The sequence below is a fragment of the Numenius arquata genome, chromosome 11, assembly GCF_964106895.1.
Source record: "Numenius arquata chromosome 11, bNumArq3.hap1.1, whole genome shotgun sequence".
NCBI classification, from domain to species: Eukaryota; Metazoa; Chordata; class Aves; order Charadriiformes; family Scolopacidae; genus Numenius; species Numenius arquata.
The window spans coordinates 13,886,645-13,908,600 of record NC_133586.1 but is presented as its reverse complement, the minus strand read 5'-3'; the positions used below and the strand labels follow the sequence as shown (position 1 = coordinate 13,908,600).

The following is a 21,956-nucleotide window of genomic DNA, read 5'->3' as shown; positions in this document are numbered from 1 at the left end:
ATTTTCCCCTCTCTTACACCAGGTTTTCAAAGATTAGTTAGCATTTATTATATAGAGACATAGGAAAACCTGTACAGGATGAGGTTTGCAGTTTCTAGTCATTTGTGTGCCCTGTAAAAATGAGAAAAGCTTTTCTGTGGTAGCAGAAGAGTCAAATACAATTGCAGTTGTGCTGTGTACAGAACTAGGGTCTAGACGAGCATAATGAGAATGTGTCCTAGTTTCTTTGTAGCTACTATTGAGTCATAAGCAAACAGCATATATCCTCAGAGTTCTTATTTGTCTCATGGTGCACATCTGCTTGCATACTTGATGAAAAAAGGGATGGGAAAAGGACACACTTTTAATGAAAAGACAATTCATGTGTAGTAGATCACCCTTTTATTTTGGACTGACAGTATGCAATGTTTGTATGGCTGTATCTTGATAACTTTAAATGACTTCTGCAAGCCATCCTTCTTCCAAAGATGTGTGGATTTTGAATATGTGGTCACTACAAGTCATGTCTATGTGGACATGTATATTACAAGGAAAAAAATTTGTATTGACTTAAATAGACAAACTACACTTCCTCCCTGTGTGGATTCAGAATGGAAGTGACCTTAGATTATCCATGCACAACTTTGATTTAACTAAGTCAGTCTCCATTTACAGCTTGATCTGAGTTAACAGTTTCCATTAGGGACACACCTGGAGAAATGCTGAACGTTCATAAAATATGAACTAAATTCCACATAACCTTCTATGCATAGGTTAAGAAATGAGACTAGACTAATTTTTGAGAGGTCATTTGCTGCTTCTCTTTATTCCTCAGTAGGCTTGAACTATATAGAATTATTTTTGACAAATGTTTCTGTCGGTTTATGAGGGCCTCTGGTGATGGAGGCTCCAAGTGATCTCTTCCAGTTTTAAACTATACTTACCACGAGAAAGCTATTTAAAATGTTCAACTACATCTTACTGCAGTTGAAGTCAAATACTACTTGGCCTTTTCACTATAAGCAAAGAAAACAATTTTTGTATCTCCGTTCTCAGTCTTGTTTTCTATATCTAAGACAACCCCAGACTGTTCAGTCAGCATTGCCTTGTAGATTTTATTTTCCGTACCTCTCAAAATTCTGGCTCTTTGCTTTCTTCTTTTGGTCTGAATCTGTCTTGAAGTGCCTCAAGCTGGACACAGCATCCAAAGCAAGGCCTCTCTGTGCCAATTAGACAGGAAGGACTGGTTGATAAGTCTTATAATGGGATGTATGAAGAGGACTTTAATCCATAAGACTTGACTTTTCAATACCAGGAGGTGTCAACTTGCATTCGTCTTGTTCTCCAGTATGACAGAGGTGTCCTACCTGCTTGTTCCCAGTATGATAGTTTTCCTCCAGGTGTCATTATTGCACTTCATTCTCCCACTACCCAAGATTTTGTATCGGATCTTCTGTTTGAATCTGAATTGCAATTATTTTCTAGTGTTCTTGTAACTTCTCTCACCCAATGTATATTAATTACATTAATTGCATTCTGCTAATAAAGTTTATATGTTATCTGGGTCACAGTGAAACTGATGAGCAGTATTGGCCCTGGGAAGCCCTCTGGGAAACGCTGCTAAACACAGCATTGGTGTTTGAAAAATTGATGGCCACTGCCAACAAAACTTGCATCCACCACATTAAAGTTTCATCTAGTAAAGTTTTCTTAATTTGCACAGGGAAGTGTCAGAGGCCTTATTAATGCCAGAAGGTGTCTGGAACTTCAGCTGCCTTCACCCACTTCATGTGGCGCGTTCCTTTTTTGTTAAAGGAAATATGATTCCGTGAAACCCTTGTTCTTAATTGTGAATTTATGTCTAGCTACTCAGTTGATTTTGAGTGCTTATTTTAGATAATTTCTTAAGTAATTACTGATTAGACAGCTTAATTATATAGCTTGTATTCTGTCCTCCCCTTACTCCTATATAATCAGCCTCCTGGAAACCTGTTTATTTCCTACAGGTTCCTATATAGATGAACACTAATTAATCAGAGGTTGCTTCAGTCAATTCTGTAAACCCTCAAGGATATTTTTTTATCCAAGTTGAAAATATTTACCAGATAAGGAAAAAAAGAATTGATGGCAAGTATTTTATAAACCAATCTTTCTTTATTCCCGTTTGAGATTATACTCCATTACAAGTTCGTTATGCTGGCTATTTTCATCATGCCAGATTGAACAAAAGAAACATTAAATCCTTTGGTCTTTACATAGTCATTCAGTAATTTTCAGTAATGATGCGTCCCTTGTCTTCATTATCTGCTTTTGATGCACATCTTTAAAAAAATGACCTAGTTTCTATATGCTGCTTCCTTGCATTTGAGGCCATTGAAGAACTTGTGCTTTTCCTGACGTTCTTAATTTACTTCCCATCCTTCCTCTGCACTGTATAGTTTACACTTGTTCCCTTAAAGAAATAGTTTCATTAAGGAACTGCTGAATCCTCAAAACTGTTTTCCTCACATTTATTTCCTAAGAGATTTGAAAGAAATTCCTGAAGTTTGCATTCTTGTCTGCTGTCACTGCTCTGTTCTGCTACTTTTCAAAACCCGTGAACTTCATCCTCTTGATGATCATTCTATGTGTTACTCTTTTTCCACCTTCAGACCATTTCTCCGTGATTTTGCTAGGAGTAAATGTGGCAACCCACCGTTATAATTGCTTTTTCTGTCATTAGGAAAAAAATACTCCCTGGTGCCTTCTATTATTTTCCTGTGCAATCTGCCCTGCTGTATCCCTTTCTGAACAAGGGGTATGCACATTCCTTGGGTTCCTGCTACTACACAATCCTGGTCACTGGACAAATCTCTTGGCTGCTTAACAAATAAACCACTTCCAACTATTGGTTTGGGGGGCTTTTAGTAAAAAGTGGCAAAATCATTGACTTCACAGCTTCTGTTTTGACTGAGAGACTTTTCTGACCTGTCTCAGTCCATCTTCTGGACCTTCACGGCACAAAGCCCATCCTTGCCCATCCTTCCTGAGCTGTGCTGGAGCTGTTGTACCACACAGGCGTGCAGGGGCTGCAGTGTGGCAAGTGTGTGCTGGTCCTCAGCCAGAAGGCATGCTGGACACCAGCAAGTTATGGTTTGAAGAACCCACAACAATTTATTGTCATTTAGATTATTATTTTATCACCCAATGACCCTTCCCCACCTGGGAAGGGGACTCGGGGAAAAAAACAAGAAAACACAAAGGTTGAAATAGAAACAGATTTAATAGAATACGACTAAAAAATTAACATTAATAATACTAAAGAAGCAATATTGATCCTGATCCCAATATAAAATACATGAGGATTATACGCCGCCCGTTCTATCAGCAGGAAGCTCAAATGTCGGACACGGTGAGCGCTGGGGTTTCGGGAAGAAGGGAAGGGCTCAGGTGTCTGGCACCAGGGCAAGGAGTTCTCGGGATGACAGCCATCGAGGAGCAGAAGGAACTCCTCAGCAAAGTTTCTACTTTATAGTGAATGTGACGTTCACGGTATGAAATAATCCTGTCGGCCCAGCCTGGGTCAAGTGCCCTGGTCCCGCTCCTCGTCGTCCCTGCGCCTGGCAAGGCTCAAAGACACTGGGGCCTTGAAACCCGCATCCCGTAGCTGGCTATAAAGTAAATATTTGCACAAATTCAGACACTAGAATCTTCTAGAAATGCTATTTTCCCAAGCATTAGAAGAGACCTTACTGGAAAATAAATTAATGCTGTGTCATTCAGACCAGGACACAGCAATACGGCCCTGGGGGGGGGGGGGCTGGAGGGCAAATCACAGGAAAGTAATGCAAGATGCTAGGGAAATACATTTTGTATAGGAAAAGTGGGTGTGTACATTCACTTAAGCAAGCATTAAGTAAAATCTATACCTTATTGTTCCCATAATCCCCATACTTAAGGACTCCTAAAGTTTTATTAACAGTGGGCTATTTAAACCCCTCCTTTATGTTATTAGAGAGTCCAGGGGAGGTTATTGTTCTGCCAGACAGTGAAATTAGATGAGGAGGGAAAAAATACCTCCCAGGGCCTGCTACTGCCCTGTCACCAGGCTTCGGGGGGCGCCGAGACCTGCGATCCCGCCAGCAGGCGCCTGGGATTCAAAAAGGATCCTCAAGCAAAGCCTCTGAGGACTCGGCCTCTCGTGTTTTCATCTGTGAAAGTGCCAAAAAGAACTAATTTGAGCCGAGCAGCAAAGTATTTTTCACCCTTTACCGGAGGTCCCGCCGGACTACACCTCCCGGCGTGCTCGGCAGCGGACGTGGCGTAAGGGGCGGAGCCGGAAGCGGGTGCTGCGCGGCGGCGGGAGCGCGGCCGCGCCGCTGGGGAGGCAGAACGCGGAGGAAGCCTGGTCCCGCCGGCGCCCCGTCCTGCCAGCGGCCGCCATCTTGTGCGGGAGGCGGTGGCAGCGCTGCGCTGCGCGGAGGAGCGGCGGTCGCACCTCCCTCTCCCGCCCTCTCCCCGCCGTCCTGCTGCCGCGGCGCCATGTCTGCCGAGAGTCCCGAGCCCGCCTCGGCCGAGGAGCAGAAGGTGGGTGGCCGGCAGCTCCGCCGAGGCCCGCCGGGCTTCTCCAGCCGCCATCCGCCCTCTGAGGCGGAGCGGGTGCCCCGCGGCCGAGCTTCTCCCCTCCCTCAGCCCGGGCCGCCGCGGCCCTTCAGGCGGCATCTCCCGGGCCCGGCCGTCCTCCTCGCCGCTCCCCCTCAGAGCAGCGGCCCTCGGCGGGGCCGAGGCGGCGCCGCGCTACAGGCCGGGGCGGGGGGGCGCGGGCTCTGCCGGCCGCGGCTGGTGGAGGCTGGAGGCGGAGGAGCGGCCCCACCATGTTGGTTTCTGCACTCGGGGAATTTCTCTGCTCTGGTAAATCGCTGGCGTTGCTCTGGCCTGGACGGGCTAATGGCGCGGCCTCGCTCCCGAGGCCGGCCCCGACCGGGTGCTCGGCCTGCCAGGGTCGCCGGGGGGAAAGAATTGCAGCTCCCAGGCGCAGCGGCTGGAAACCGGTGATAATCCGGTGGCTAAACTTTTGTTTCACTTTTAGCAAACTTTCAGCTTTTAATGTAAGCTATTTAGGAGGAGAAATAACTAAAGTATAAGGGCTATGGCGTGTTCTTGCTAAGGCTTTTAGAAAGAATAACTGGCTGGGTTATCCTGTGAATGCAGTATTATGTCATCTCGGTAACTAAAAATTATATAGCCTCTTAAGTGGGATTTGGCTTCCTAGAGGGCTGTGTGCTGTTAGCAGTTTCCCTCTGCTGGTTGTGACTTTAAGAAGCCATTTGGTTTTTAGTCTTGTCATTGCTACATGGACCCAGTTGCAATCTCCATAGCTATTTCTGACAGGGAGCAGTTATGAAATGCAAGTGCTGCTTTGAAGTACGCTGAAAAAAAAAAAAGCTTAATCTACCTCAGCTGTCAAGTTTTTGTTTAATAATTTACAATTTGTAATATGAGTTAGTCATATAAGTAGGCAAGCTTTGGGGGTCAATATGGAATGATACCTTCTCAATAGGTGCAATAATCAGAACTACCTTCTATGGCAGGTCTGTAATCTACTCTTAAATGTGTCTGTTCTACAGCTCGACTTTACGTTCATGTTAGGTAGACTACTGAAGGCCTACCGTTCCTTTTCAAAGCCTGTAAAAATAAATCCCTGGCCAATCCCTGGCCTATGTAGCACTCCTAGAATAGCTCTGTAATAAGAGCATAGTAAAACACGTGGCAGCAAGTTTATTGTGATGCCTTCTAGTGTGTTCTGATTAAGTCAGGTGACTGGGGCTGATTTTGCTGAGTTTTCAGACTGAAGTCTTGAAATGCAGTGCTTATGCACTGTTTCGAAAAATTACCCTTTATTGGAGAGACAGGAGTCCCTTACTGATGGTTAATTTAGTTTTAATCTGATAAGGTGTTCAAGACAAATTAATAACATTAATAAAATAAAACTTTTTTTTTTTTTTCTGTGAGTATATATCCTATTAGAATACTGTGATAGCTGTGTTATGGCATTGTAATTTTAACCTTTACTAAAACTGTTTGTCTGGCTAGGCAGAATTGCACATTGACTCAGTTAATGCTTAGCTCTGAAATACTTATGTAAAAAAATCCATTTTGCAGTACTTATCGTATTTATGTTTAAAAAAGATGAAGCCCCCAAATGAACTTTGAGGCAGCGTCTTCCCTATCAGACCTCTTTTCTAAACTTTTCTATGTGTTTTAGGCGAGAAAGGCATTAAACGAGTGATACAAATTGAAAACTTGCCAAAGACCAGCGTTTCCTGTTCTCCATGTGAAAACTCAGGATAGTGGCAGGGGGAAGTCCAGCAACAAAGAAACTTCAGACGTTTGAGAACATACGCTTAGTTGACTGACTCTCTTTTTGCCTTAAAAGCCTATATTTTTCAGGAAGCTGAAGAGGTGGTGCGTTTTGTTTCTGGACTGGCTTTTTTCACATCAGTTCACTGTAGAGTTGTGCTGTTGTCATGTTTTTCCTATTTTCTGCTTTACATTTGTCCAGTGTCTTTTGCTGAAGAGGATGAGCTCTTCGTACCAGAGTTCGAAAAGGCTGATGGCTCCTTTTTTAGCCATGCAGTTCAGTTGTCCAACAGATACGGTACTTTACACTGCTCTGTAAAGATTAAAAGCAAAAGCTATCTTTAAGTGAGTTAGGTAACTACTGCCTTCCTGGTAGATGCTTTCAATTAAGTAAGCAGACTTCATTAGCTGTGTCAAGTTCCTGTAGAGAACTAAAATTATAACTTTTGTGTGGTTGTCACTAGGAAGAAGAGCGTGGTATATCATGATTTCCGCCCCCCCCAATCATTTGTTAGTCACTTGGTTGTTGCTTCTGTAACGCAAGGGAGAATGTTATAAATGTATGAATTGCCTTGTCGACTTGGGTTAAAGCCTTTGTGGCTCAGCAGCACACCTCCAGGAGCACTCAGTACCATCTAGTCCACAGAAGAATAGAAGGTCAGTACATGCATGCAGTGATCTTCCCCAGAAAAGTATCCCAGGTCTTAGCAGCCTGTGGTTTAAAAGCCTTCTGAGCTGTGAATGAACACATTGAGTTGCTTTCTGAATCCATCTAAATTGTTGGCACCCCCTGTGTCCTTTGGCAAGGAGTTCTGCAACTTAACTATATTTTATGTGAAGAATTTATATATTTTTTTGAACTTGCTGACAGCTGATTTCGTTTGACACCCCAAATCTTTGTATTGAAATTTTTTAATTTGTCTTACGTAGTTTTTTGAGTCTTAGTTGTTCTTGGTCATCAAGAGTAAGTGACCATAGTCTGTATCCTTTTCAGCTGCATTGATGCATAACACAGTACTTTGTGTTTGGATTGCCTGCTGTGTGATGATTTGTCAGCCCTGTGAGTTTGCATAAGTGTCTCCTTTGATGTACCATGAATACATATTTATGTAAGCTATTTATTGTTGGCCCTCTGTTCTTAAAAATTATCTCCTTTGGTTAGTATTGGCAAAACATGCCCCCTCAAACGCTTTGTCTGTTGGCTCAACAGTGAGTACCCAGTGATTCAGCATTAGATGTTGAAAGCGTTTAGCTGAAAGGATTGCTTTTGAGAAAATCCAGTCAGTGTCAGAATGATAATAAAGCACAATAGGAAGAACAGCGGCTGAAGAATGATCTTTATAACACATGAAAACTGTGGTCTTGGCTAGCATATTACATAGTGAGAATAGTATAATTCTATGTTCAGTAGCGTCAGGGAAACTTTGTCCTTTAAATTTATTTGTATTCTGTATTCTATTGCCTAGCTATGTTTTCATCTAATAAAAAGCGTTGGTTCCTGTCCTCACAGAAGTTTCTCTTAAACTATTATGAGAATTTCTATCTTCCCGTGGTAGAACTGTTAATCCAGATTCCCACTGTTTTGTGCAAAGCTGTCTTTGAGATATCTTGGACTAATGGAGCAACTAGGCAATGTTATCTTCTAAATCTGTTGTTACCACCTTTGCTTCTGAGGTTTCTTACCAGAAAGATGTTGAATTTTATAGAACTTTGAGCTTTTATAAGACATACAGGAAAGCACTGGGGTGCTAGTGTAGTGGCTCTAGTTCTTTGGCAGTTCTGGCTTAAGTAGCTCCCAGCTGCTTGTGTTCCTCTGTCCTCCTTGCTGCTTTGCTAACATACCTGTTTGTGCAGCTGCTTGGAGATCCAGACTGTGGAAATGGATCCAAATGAAACACAGCCCAACAAGCAGGGGAAAAGAAAAAAAGATAGATGGTTATTTTTCTGTTGAATTAATTTCTGTAACCCATTCATGTGGAGTGCACGCAGTCATGCTGACCCATGCAATGCAAAGGATGATGACACAGATGGAAAAGAGTGTGAAGGGGCTGCCTAAGCAGCTATAAGTGGATATGAAACCTTAGTCACAGATGAATGAATGTGAGGCCCTCTTGATTCCAACGGCAATTCTTCTTTCCTGCCTAAAAGTCTTTCTGTGACTTCAGAGGATAATAACAGTTCAAGAACTACAGCAGTCACTGCAAATCAATATCTATTTTCCCTGAACTAGCAATGGTTTGCATGCCAAAAAAACCCAATAAATGCCTGTGGCCAAGTACTGGAAAGTAGGAAAACAAGGATTTTGAATAGAAGATATTTTGGAAGTGATTTAATAGAAGAAATTGTACTTCATACATCAAATTGCTGCATGGACCGGAACAGATGAGTGTAAAGTAGAGGTCACTGTTGAAAGACTGGATGTACAAATTGCAGTGTTTGCCAAATGAGTGTCTTCAAATGATTACTTTGAGCACCCATATTTTATAGTATAGTCATAAAATATGCATTTTATTTTCCACAAAGGCACTATGCAACTGTGTTCATCCTCATATTTTTAGGATAATTATAGACATATATAGAGAAATACAGTATTGTTGCTATTAATATGATAGCAGGCATGTTTTTGAGACTAAGCTACTTTAACAGTGTTTCACAGTGGATATCAACACATTACAGTTAGAGCAGTCATAGATTGTGGCAATGCATAATCAAACAGGGGCAGCTGAAAATAAGTCCTTTTGCACCTGCCCAGCTTTCAGCATTTGTTTGTTTTTAGTGAAACCCTTGTTCTGACCAAAAAATGGTTTTTGTTGGGGGCTTTTTTTTTTCCAAATTGAACAATTTAATTTTAGTATAGACTGCTTTTATGTGAAAGAGAAATGCATTGATTAGATTCAAATGCGTCTCCAGGAAAGGTATCTAAGATGGGAGGATGAACTCCTACAGTTGCTGTCAGCATTAGAGAGAGAGAATATATGAAAATGTCTATTCATAGAATTGGCTTGTTCACTTGGTAGCAGCAATCGGCATGTTGGTGAATTACCTGCAAAGGTATTCTGTGTAAATAGTCCATTATTGTAGATTTCATTTGCAGTATTGCTAATTGTCTTTCAGGAAATGGAGGATAAGGTGATCAGCCCAGAAAAAGTTGAAGAAGCAAAATTGAAAGCAAGATATCCTCATCTGGGCCAGAAGCCAGGAGGCTCAGACTTCTTGAGGAAGAGGCTTCAAAAAGGAGTGAGTTCTTTATTGTCCACAGGGTGTGGACAAGAAATTACAAAATTCCTGTATCTGTGACATTTTTTTTTTCACTCCACAGGCCTTTGCATGAGTAAGAGTGCTAAGAAATTTAAGCTTTGTCTGTAAAAGCACAAGGAAGAGAAATTTATTTCCACAAAACAAATGCCAAATTGGCAGGATAGCTGTTCACAGCATCAATGGCTCAACTGCACTTTTAAGAAAAAATTAAACTTAGAAGCCGGTTCAGTGCTGCTACAATAGACTTCATAAAAAACATAGTAAACAGTAAGGGTCAGAACCTCATCTGTGTTTTGTATTGATATTATTTTGCCTGTTCTTATGTCCCCAAAACATATGTCCACTCTTATTATCCATGTTTTTAGAAGATGTAACACAGCAGACACTAACTTCACCAGGTACCGTCTGACATCAGCAGCTTGAGAATGGTGGTGTAATTCTGAATATATGCCCTAAACAAAAAATAATGATTGAATGAAAAATGAAGAAGGAAGAGGGAGTTAGTATTTCAGTATTGTTCCACATTTAACCGGTGTCTCTTACTTTCTTAGTTATTCAACTGTTTATTTTTTAAGTTTAATTATTCATAAAGTAATTATGTAATGCCTTTCAGGCATGCTAGAACTCTGTTCTTGGAATAATTCTAGCTTGCCACTACTTCTGATGGTGCTTTCATTGCTATCACACTGTTTGGGTTTTGGTTTTGTTTTTTTTGGGGAGCGAGGGTTGGGGTTTTGGTTTTTACTATTGCCTAGGCCCTTTGAGTGCATGCAATGATTCCAAGTATAAATCCTTCACAAACCAGCTGTTGGAGCTCAGTGCTGATCTAATTCTGTGCTATCTGGTAACATCTCCTAGGAATTGTTACTGTTGGCAGCTTTTTTGGATAAGCTTTCTCTCATAAGTTGGAGCATGTGCAGCACAGTTAATGGCTGCTGGGCACGGGCAGGTGGTAGATTAGGTGACTCCTTTTGTGAGTTACATGTCTGTGTGGATGCAGAAGGTAAGTATATGTTGTGATGATAATCCAGGAAAAAAGACCAGCATCCACTCCCTAAGGATTTATGCCCATAAAGGAATTATGACTGCTTGCACTCATTGCAAGTGTGAGGAATACTCACCACCAACACTAACAATCTGAACAATATCTTCGTCTTGATTATAGCACTATTTAATGCAAAAGTTGTTGCAGCCTATGTTTTCAAATATGAGCAGAGGTAGACCAGTAGGCATCTTAATTGAGTAAGTGTTTGGGGTTTTGCTACACTGATGAAAGATGTTACAAAGTTGTGGATTTCAATTTGTAATCTGCCTTCTTCAATTCTCCACAGCTGATGTGGTGGTAATAATTTCCTTCCATTTTATTTTTTATTATTTTCATTTAGTGTGCTCAGTGTCTTAAATGAGGAAGCATCTTTACTTAATACAGCTGTCTGCCTGGATTGCTGAAGTTTAAAATAGTGAGGATAGTGAGTGTGCTTTCAGATAGTGTTTGTGACATGAAGACACCTGGACAGACATAGTCATTTTGAAAGGGATGATCAAATACAGGCCATCTATGAGAAGCTAGAGTAAATCAGAGGAAAATACAGGAATAAGTTAAAGGAAGAAATGGACTGATATTCTTATACATGAAAGATGGTAGGTTTTTTCAGATATTCTAAATGTATGTAGTCAACTGTATCCCAGATTTTCTTCGATATGGCAACTAGGACATGCTCTTCCCAATTGACATTTACTCTCCAGAAGTGTTCTGCATTGGGTGCACACACCATTATGAGCATGCTTTCTCCAGAATAAGAGTAGATGAGAACCATGCTACACCGTGCTCCTTTAGAGGGATTCTATTTGGAGCTCTTACATGGACAGAAACAGATATCTGTTAGCAGCAGTTAACGCATCAAAAGACTGAGCAATTCTGTTATTACCTAGATGCTGTTTAAAACTTTGTTTTGGTTGCTTCAGTCTTGTAGGGCAAAATATGAAAGCCTTTTTCCAAATCAGATTATTTTATAACTTGAGGTTTAGTCTGCAGATGCAGTGGTAGAACATTGTGGTGTAAGTAGGGACTACACTGTCAAAATGATTGAATTGGGAAGGTTTATGAATAAAAAGTGTGTGGTCTTAGATGTACTACTGACTGCATGGGTAAAACAGATTTGGTAACTTTAAGGCTCTGGTAGGGAAAATTTAAAGCTGCCTTCAGGAGACCTTGTATAAACACACATCCCCTTAGTACTAGTGCAGAATAAAGAGTATGGTAGTAATATGCTGCCTGGAAGCACTTATACATAGCAGGTAGGGATGGCTGTTGTTCAACTGACTGAGGAATGAGAGTGTATAAAGCTAACTAGGGAGTCTTCTCTTCGGAAATGATTGTAAGCAGCAGTTGCTAGTGTAAATCTTTGTCCTGAATCTATTTTTTTTTTTTTGGCCTCATGACAATCTGTTCAAAATCATGGGTTACAAGTACCTTAATGGTAGACCTCATAGTAAGATGTAAACAAAATACAATGTTTCCTGCAAAATGTGTCAATGAGCAGTTGAAAGCTTCATGTGGACCTTGGATGAAATTCCGTGCCTCATCTTACCATGATGCAGAGTATGCAGATAAATCATAAGTCATTTGGCTTTAACATCCACAGATAACTTAATACTTTGAGAAACCTGACAACAAAAAAGTCTGTTAAAGGTAACACTAATAAAAATATGCTGAAATATTAAGGAACACTGTTATACAAATTAAAGCTTAATATCCTTCTGTATTCAGAAGAAACCTGGAGTGTGGGATAAGAATTTCCTTCACATTGTGCTTTTTAGAAGGACTGCACAGTAGATTTGACTTCACTAAGTAATTGGTTTGGGAACTTTAGGGATTATAGTTTCACTGTTTTAATGTATGCAGATAAGAGGTTTTCTTGTTAGCATGCAGTTTCATGCTACTTTGATCTTCTGGTATGATAGAGCAGGCTCTATTCTCCAGCTTTAAGTTCATGCGTTGCTTGGTTATTCTGTGTTGCAGAACTTGTTCGCTGCAACAAAATTTGCAAACTCTAAGGTTTCACTTGTGGGAGACTAGAGCTCTTGGGAAAACCAGGGCAAAAATGATGTTCACATATGGTGTGAGTTTAATGGTATGTGTAGAACCATAACTGTATACTTACCTAATGCTATGAGTTTAGCTATGTGTGCTTAATAGTCTTGGTAAGATTTTATTATTTATTTTTTTAATTGACATAGAGCTACCTTGCCAAACTGGGAAGATTTTATAACTGTTTTTAAAATTTAAAGAACCTATTTAACCATGTAATTCAGTGCATGCATCTGATAAGCAGGCTTTTAAATATATGTGTCTTTTGTCTTCTAGCAAAAATACTTTGATTCTGGTGATTACAACATGGCTAAAGCAAAGATGAAGAATAAGCAACTGCCTACTGCAGCTCCTGACAAGACAGAAGTCACTGGTGACCATATTCCTACTCCACAGGATCTTCCACAGCGGAAACCATCTCTTGTTGCTAGCAAGCTGGCTGGCTGACGAGAACAGCTGAACTGCATGATTATTCTCATTCCTGTTATTTCTCCTTAATAGTTATTTCTCACCCTCACATCCCCCTTTTTCTTTCTTACACTAAGTCATGAGACTGACAGCTTTGCAGGTAGCGATAGCATGTGCTGCTATTGTAAGGGAGTACTGTTAAGAGTAAAATGTGTAGTATTTGGACTAGTTGAGAACAATGCACTGATTAAAAAGGACAAGTTTGGTTAGAGCAATGTAATCTACTTGAAAATGTACATATTGCCCATTTCCTAGTGTAGGACTGGTTCCAGCAAGTGACATCGCAAGTTTTACAACTTCTAATGTTCCTGCTTTTGTTATTTCATCTTAATTACAGCATATTTGTATTTAATATAACCTCCAGTTGTGTTGGGTTTTTCTTCTGTGTTTGGGTTTGTTGTCTAAAATAGAGGTTTAGACCACAAGTTGCTAGATGGTAAAGCATGTATAAAAAAAAAAGACAGGGCTCTGATTGAATTTTGTTTCTGCTTTTGAACTTGAACGGCCTTAAACCTGTTTCAGCTTTAACAATAGAGTTTTTACTTGGGCAATATTTGCCCATTCTGGTGTAACTCTTGTGAATCTAGTGCTTATTGACAACTGCCTGTTGAAGCTGGTATTCTTTTCAGTTCCGTAGCTTAGGACACACTTTTGTTGAAGATGTGAATGAAGTGTGCATGTGCATAGACTGTTGAATTCACTCTTGTGCCATTTTTGTAAATACAATAGTTTTGCACAACCTTTTGCAAACGTCTATTAGTTTTACATTTTAAAAAGCAGATAATGTGCCAATCAAAGCACAAGTGATTCTGTATCTTTCAAAGTCTTGTCCTGAAACTAAGAGCCCAGAATCTTGCTACTGAAAGTAAAAACTGAATACCTGAAATTTGTGAAACGCTTATATTTACACTTGACCCAGCTTTATGCTTTTGCGGTTGTATATTTTGTTTCGCAACAATGTCCAGGATTCAAATATAAATTTGGAATTTCTATCTATATTTGGAGGCAAGTGCCCTTTCTGTTCAGCAGCTCTTTAAGCTTTTAAAGCTGAAGTGCTCTGATTACATGGGAGATGGCTAAATGTACTGTTCTAGAGAGTTTCCTGTGTGGCAAACTCCAGGTTTAGGCTTGCTAAGGTTTGATATGCAATTGTCTTTGGGCTATTTTAGACTTCTGGAAGCGGAAGGGTATAATTTTTTTTTTTCTTGGACTCCTGAAGTGGTACTAAATGTCTCTTTTTGTTATACAACAGCCCCTCATTGGCTTTGGGGAAACTAAAGAGCTGTAAGTGATATTTACATAATGACCTCTTGAGAAATAGATAACTTTTCATGTCAGAAAGTGGGAATGAACTTCAGTTCGTCTTTGTTATGCAGGTCGTAAGTACTAGATTGTCAAAATACATAGTTTATATTAGACGGGTGTGTGAGCCAGCACAGGCAGGATGCAGGAACAACCACAGAACCATGGATGAAATGCAAAGAGCAAACTTATTTTTGTTACCTCACCAACCAGGGGATCCCCAAAGCAGCAGAGGTACACAAGCGGGAACGCAGGCACTGTGGAGCTCGGTCCATGCTAGAGGATCACCAAACCTACTGTTTTCGCTTGTATATCAGGGATTCACGCAGGCGTAGTTTACCACTGTGCTTTGATCTTTCCCACAGCAGGGCAGGAATCTCCAGCATGTTTGATAGGATTCCTTTTAAGTCTATCACAAGCCTATGTTATCTAAACACAGATGTTCTACTTGACAGACACACAGGACTAAACGAAGGATTAGTATATGTGGTTTTCAACACCTCAGCTGCAAGTCACTTGAGTGTGTTTACAATCCTCCTCGCCAATCTTCTGTTATTTTCCCACAACAGGTAACTTGATGCAGTTAAATGATTGTTTGTTGAATGAAATCAGAATATTAAAAGTGCAATATGATCCATAATGTAATTGATTTTCATATAGGTAATCACAGCCTTGATGTTCTCTGGGAGTATAAGAAACTCTTTAAAAAAATCAATTTACTGAGTACTTTTTTCTTTAAAGAAACTGTTCTGAAACAGCCTATTAAAAACAAAGCGCCAATGTGGGTATTATAAGAGAAAACACTTAAAGATGCAAGTTTTTAGAAGGATGTGCTTTGTGTTGACGTATTTAGAAAGGTCTTGCAGGATAAAGAACTGCTAGTCAGAAAGATCACTGCCCCATATTTTCTTCAATGCTTGTTTCTAAAGGCAAACATAAAATTAATGTTAATTTGGTCCTCTTTTGATCAGAACATGAGCAAAGTATATCGGTGTCTATATAATGTCTTCGGTTCAGAGGAGTCATTCCAGAGAATTTAAAAATTGCTAATCTAATTTTTTTTTTTTGAGTCTGTATAGCCCTTTTCTTGTACTTAAACGGGCTCTGTCAAGCCTGTCCTTATTCCTTAGCCTCCACTGGTGTTATAAAGAATTTGTGATTTTTTTTTTTTTTTTTTTTTTTTTTGCAGAACAGGTTGAAGAAACAGACCTACTTCTTTAAGTAAGAAATTAGGCTAGGAGAATAGCAAGGAAACTGGATATATTGAAGCAAACTGCTTTTTATAGATGTTTGCCCTGATGTGAAAATCCCTCTTTATTTTTGTATGTATAAATGAAATTGAAACTTAATGATAGGACTGGGCCTGAAACGCATTTTGAACAGTTTACGGTGACTTGCTGTGTATTGTCTGGTGCCACTACTCTGTAGCTCACGTAAGGTGAGCTTTCTTGGTGTTTGGGAAGGCTTAAAAAAAATAGCCATTTAAATTTAAACATTCCACTCAGCTACAACTCAGCTTGTCCTGCTGGTTGGACAACACAAGCTCTTCCAATGTTCACTTGGTGACTTGCAATTCTTAAAGATTGCTACAAATTCAGCCATGAATATATTATCCATGTGTATATTTGAAGTACTGTAATACTAACTAGGTCATTGACTGATTATGAGCCTTCACATCTGACAGACCTCAGCAGCAGGCACAGCTATTTTGATTCTATACACTGAATAAAACCCAAGTCCAATAATCACTTAACAGGAAATCAAAAATGACTGCAAATCGATGCTTACTTTCAGCTTACTCCAGCAAGATAACTCAGCTATCCAAACTTATGTACATAATGTATTATATGAGTTTTACCATTTGATAATTACCTTTTTCAAAAAAAACCTGTCCACACTGTAGACTGACAGTCCCTTTCATATCTTGCCTTTAAAGATAGTGTTTAATTAGTTATTAGAGTAGTACTCATGTAGGCTTATAATAGCGGATAGCACCAATGTTTTATTCGAGATAGGTAAGTGGATTAATTACAACTTCACAGATATGTCCCCAAATCTGTAGCACCAAAGGCTTCCCTCTCATTGTTCTTGATGTAGTAGGACAGTGTTTGTGTAAAGGCCACGGGAGTACATTTTGTTGGACATATTTACACCCAGTCAAGATGTTAAGGTGATAAAAATGTCAATTGTTCTTTACAAACTTACACATTGTATAGTATACAGAATAAATTGATCTACTTAGTTTTTATTGCAATGTGGAGATTTGTCTCGTCTTTACTGTGGTTTCCTAAAAGAATCTGCATACTTCAGTATTCTCTATGGAAAATTTCTAAACCCTAAATCTTGCTACTCTGTATCATTAAAAAATACGACTGGGCTTTGGTTTCTAGTATGTTAGACTACAGAATTACTTTAATGTAATCACATTTATATATATTTCAGTGCTTATTTTTCTAATAAGGCAATTAAAGCTTATTGTTTGAAAACTCCATAACAGATGGTTGTTTTGGTCCCTCGCACTGAGTGAAGGGGATATCTGGGAATTAGCTTGGCATATAGAAGTTTGCGTTGCTATAGACTAGTGGCCTGAATCCGGTAACATTTTCAAGAAATCGAGATGCTGGAAAAAGTCCAGCTATTTTCATGTTCAGACTGTGTCTTAGGTGCTGATCGTTGTGCAACTGTAAGATCCAGGTGGTGTATTTACACAATTAGCTCAGCCACCAAGCGCATAGTAACACCCTCTGTATACTGCATCTCTCACAAACTGAGGAGAAAAATGCCCAGTTGCAGTAGCGTCGTTCACGTGTGCTGGGGCAGCGCAAAGGCTGCATTACCACCGGCGTTACTAAAGTAACTTACCTGAATCTCTGTGTGGGGAGTGGCATCAATCGGCCATGTAAATCCAGGCTTATGGCCCAAATGTGTTTGCAGTCAGAGCTTGGAGAAGCTTTGCGTTTAGTGGCTGCGCTCGCACAATGTGACCACGTTCCTCAGGAGGGAGCAAGGACTGCAGTAACTTGTTTATTTGGTGGCTGGGGGGCTTTCTGTGGCCTTGGGAAGAACAGACTGGGGGAGCACACAAGCAGGATGAACGTTTGGGTTTTTAACTTGGAGTTGGGCTGAATGATTTGATATTTATTCCTGCTTTAGTACAAGTGAGCCCCTTAAAAAGTCACGTTTTGGGGTTTTTCACCCCAATTTCTGGTACCTGTAGATCCAGAGTAAATTGAAATCTGAAAAGTTCTATGCATATTCAGGGCATTTATTCCCATTAAATATATATCTTGACAATGTTTCTGGAGTCCTAGCACAGAGGCAGAGAGCGTTGAGCTCAACTGATGTGCTTGAAAAGCTTTAGTTTAGGGGCAGATGACTGAATTGTCCCTGTCTTTCTCAGGCAGTACATCTGTGTTACAATGGGGAAGCTGCTTGATATGTGTTCATGATAAGTATTGCAGCTTTATAGCAGGCATAGAATTCAGTTTACTTGCTGCTTTGGAAAATACTGACAAAGCCTCCACCTATTTCAGATGGGTGTTTATTTGACTTTGGTTTGAAATGGGACGGTGAAGTACTTTTTTTTTCCGACTGTTTAATAATGGATTTCAGTTGGGTTTAGTTTTTTTATCTTCTTGCAGAACAGTGTTGTAGCTCTTATTAAAAGAGGAATACGGTTCCTCTTTTATGGATAATCTGTCAATTTACCCTGACAATATTACATAATAATCAAATAACTGTCATTAACATTTCTGGTACAGGGAGTCTCCACAGAGACTGGACTCGGCCTCTGCTGGTACTGCTGTCTGTTAGTGTGGCAGGGTTGTTTCCTTACTGGGTTTGGGGGCAAAACAACCCTAAGAGTCTTCCTTGAGAAACAGCATTTGGATTTTTTTAAAAGTGCAACATTTTCTAGGAGTTGAATTATATGGCTGAAATTACAAGGATGCTTCAATGCAAGAACGGGAGCTGTGGATTCTGCTGAACTTTGGGTCTGTTCTCAGGTGACAGGTTTTATACTGTTAAAAAAAATTGGCTAATACATTGAAAAGAAAATATGTTTATGATGTTCTAGAGGCAAGAGAAACGTTCCTAATACAGGCATAGATGGATTGAGGGAACCTTTCTGCGTGGGAATTTTATCACATAGGTTTTTTCTTGTCTTTTCTGTAAGTCCAAAAAACCTGGAAGTAAATCCTGAGTGTTGCTGGGATAATGTGTGCGTGGGACATAATTTTACCTCTTCCTACGTATTTCTTGTATTACATTTCAAAGTTCTTAACCGGTAACTGAAACCAGCCCTGTTTGTTTTCTACAGCTAAAAGTTACGGACCTAATCCTGTGAGTGTGAGAATCTAGGAAACGGTAGGAGGAGGATTTTAGCTTATGAATTCCTCAGTTGGCTTTGTCTGTCTTTCCAGACTTTCCACTTGGAGTTAAGCTGATGGTCAATGTTGAATACACAAATGCTTTTCTGAGGGAGTGGATAGGCCCATCCACTGTGCCACATAAACCTTCTCATGTTCCTTATGGGACCAGTATATAGTATTTCTGTGCCTCTAATGATTTCCTTTTTCGTTTGGCCAGCAGAGAATCCACTGCTCACTTGCAGTACAGCGTGACAGCAACAGAACAGGAAGTCCTAGTTGAGAAGGGAATTTTTCTGCCACAGTTGAACAGATCATGGATGTAAACAGAACACAGATGTAAGAAAAAAGACAGGACGTCTTTGTAGTCAATTCTGAAAAACAATTACATAAACTAACCTCAATTCACAGCAGGGTTATTTTCTATCTTTTTTTATTATTACTGGATTCAGATTCAGTATAAAATTCTGTATGTTGACTGTGTCAGCTACATCAGCCATATGTTGTCAGCTGGAATAGCCTGGGATATATCTTCTGAAATCAAATGCCATAAATGATCTTTTTGAAAAGACACTGTGCAAGGTATGAGATGAGGACATTTAAAATCTTGCCAGGAAATGTTTTGATGCAGAAGACGCATAAGACGCATGTTAAAGTAATAATTAAGTACTCAGTCTAGATACATTACAAACAGGTTGTTTCTTCGCAACTTTCAGTGCCCCCAATTCCTGTCCTTAATGACAGATTTGAAATCCTGGTTTATGCAAATTGTGTCAAATCATAGCATATTTTGGACTCAGATACCTATTTTTTGCTGGGGCTTATAATTACATTTGGCTCCTGAGCTCCAGCTGTGAATGGCTGATACAGTAATCCACAGTCCAAATGAACTCCTGAAATTAGTGTCTTTGAATTTAAAATAGATATCATCGTGAAGAAAGGGTCTTAAATATGAGATATGAAGCAGCACACAGTCGGAGGGGAGGTTTAGGTCTCTTCTGAAAACAAAATTGAAATTTCTGTGGTTCATACATCCAGATTCTTAGATTAAGCCTATTAAAGGGGGATGATCGCCCCTTAAATGAACGCCAAATCACTTTTGTGTTACACATGGAAGATGACTGGTAGCTTTAGTATAGATCTCTCTGTTTTGCCACAGTGTCAGCATGAAGAGCAGCTGTGCAAACTTCTTAGCCAAAAGCCTCACCCCCAACCTGGACACCAATTTGCAGGCACCAATTCTTGGCTTCTCGTAGGACTGAGAGCAAGTGTCCGGTTCTGCTGATGGGAGTGAGCCTCAAGGCATGGGCAGTACCAGTAATCGTGGTTGATAATGCTGGACATACTGGCAGAACGTGGGAAGGAAGCTATTTTTTAAATTCAATTCTTATTACAGTTTCAACTCAACTCTCCCAGCAAAATCAAGATCATTTTTTTTAACCTTCTTGCTGAATTTGTTAACTTTAGTTTACTACCTTTGAAGACCACATATCTGCGCCTAATACAAACTCCAGGTAAGGCTCCATATTTTCATCATGACTCTCATTTGTGCGTGGTATTTATTTTCTCCATCTCCTTTCTTTGATAGCAACAGCAAAGTACAGCTAGATTATGGCATTTATTGGGAGTGTTTATTCTGGGAGTGAAGATAGCTTGATTTTTTATTTCTGCTGTTACTCAGTTGAGTGATTTTGAGCAGGTCACCCATCCCTTTCATGGCTTGTTTTCTCTGTAGAAGAGATTTGTTTCTTTGATAGGCACAGCAAGTTTCAGGGGGAGTCCAGATACTACCCACTGAGCAGAGCTGTTACCTAAACAGTTGAATTTTGCAGAGATGATACCACTTAAAAAGTCAAAGCACTTTGGTGCAGAGCGTGTCAAAGAGAACCGTTTCAAACTGGTTTTGTACTTTGGATGCCTTGGGCTGGTGGGATGCATTCCCAGGAGGAAAAAGGAAAATAGTGAAAGATAGTACTAGCTTCAGTTCTGCTGTCAGAAAAACTCGTCATAACGTGAGTTGTAAGAAACACCCATTAATGATTCATAAAGCAAACGAGCTGCCATCTCAAGACCTAGACAGAACATGGATTATGCTTTTCGTTCCCTTTTGACATGGAAGTTAAACTTTTCAAAGATGTACCTTCATTTCTGGACTTGTGTATCGAAAGAGCTGTTTCGGGCCCAGCTCTCTTCAGTGTTTCAGTGGTGGTTTGAATGGTCAGGACGCGGCCAGGCTGGAGGAGGCTGGGTACAACCTGAAGGATGGGATCAGAACTGGGGAGAGAAAGCAAGAAATGGAAAACTTGGTGCCTGGAGAAAGGCATGCCGAAATACACGATGGGGGTTTGGGGATGGCCAGGCACGCAGAGGCCGCAGCAGGCTGTAACCCAGGTGTGAACCCCAACCAGATGAGGCTCGTCCCCCTGCGCTGACGGGGGAGACGCCGGTGGTGGCAGGGACCGTCCCCGGTACCGGGCGCTGGCGATGCCGGCTCTGGGAACCGCGCCTCGGCGGCACAGCGGCAGGGAAGCAACGCGCCTTATAAACGTCTCTGGTGACGAAATGAGTCATTTGTTCTCTCTAGGAGGAAAAAAGAGAAAAAAAAAGAAAAAAAGCAAAAAAAAAAAAAAAAAGCGGGATGGGGCGAGAGGGGCGGGATCCCTGCCCATGCCCAGAGCGGGAGGCGGAGCGGGCTGGGCCGGGGCCGGCGGCGGCCGGTGCCGGTGGGTCCCTGCCAGCCTCGCCTTTGGCTCCGGCAGCGCCCGCCGGTGGGAGGCCCCGCCGCCGTCCCCCCCGCCGCTCCCGGCATGCACAGAGCGGCGGCCGCCCCGCCGACCGCCAGGTAGCAACATGGCGCGCCGCGCCCGGGCCGCCGCCTGAGCATCCTCCCTCCTCCTCCTCCTCCTCCTCCTCCTCCTCCTCCCCTCCCTCCCTCCGCCGCCTCCGCCTCCCGCCGCCGGGCTGCCGCAGAGGGGCCGCCCGCCCGCGCCCGGCGCCATGGCAGCCTCCGAGCTCTACACCAAGGTAGGGCGGCGGCGGGGGGAGCGCGGCCCGGGCGGAGGGAGGGAAAGAGGGAGGGATGGCGCGGGCATCTCTTCCCAAGATGGACCCGCATCCCGGCGGGCGCGGGGGCAAGGTGCCCGGCCCGGTGG

The 21,956-nt window shown here is 41.3% G+C and overlaps 1 protein-coding gene across 1 annotated transcript; it reads left to right on the top strand.

The window, feature by feature from the left end:
• The first annotated feature begins 4,296 nt into the window (after nt 1–4,296).
• On the top strand, nt 4,297–16,929 carry ARPP19 (cAMP regulated phosphoprotein 19). The gene is made up of 3 exons (XM_074155629.1): nt 4,297–4,545; nt 9,433–9,555; nt 12,944–16,929. The coding sequence occupies exons 1-3, from the start codon at nt 4,501–4,503 to the stop codon at nt 13,112–13,114; spliced, it is 339 nt and encodes a 112-aa protein (XP_074011730.1). The 5' UTR covers nt 4,297–4,500; the 3' UTR covers nt 13,115–16,929.
• The last annotated feature ends 5,027 nt before the right edge of the window (nt 16,930–21,956 follow it).

What these genes read in the sequence shown, in the direction of transcription:
- ARPP19 (XM_074155629.1), top strand. Translation starts at nt 4,501, where the DNA reads ATGTCTGCCGAGAGTCCCGAGCCCGCCTCGGCCGAGGAGCAGAAG. An exon ending in CCTCGGCCGAGGAGCAGAAG is followed by an intron (nt 4,546 to 9,432) that starts GTGGGTGGCCGG and finishes ATTGTCTTTCAG; the next exon opens with GAAATGGAGGATAAGGTGAT. An exon ending in GGAAGAGGCTTCAAAAAGGA is followed by an intron (nt 9,556 to 12,943) that starts GTGAGTTCTTTA and finishes TTTGTCTTCTAG; the next exon opens with CAAAAATACTTTGATTCTGG.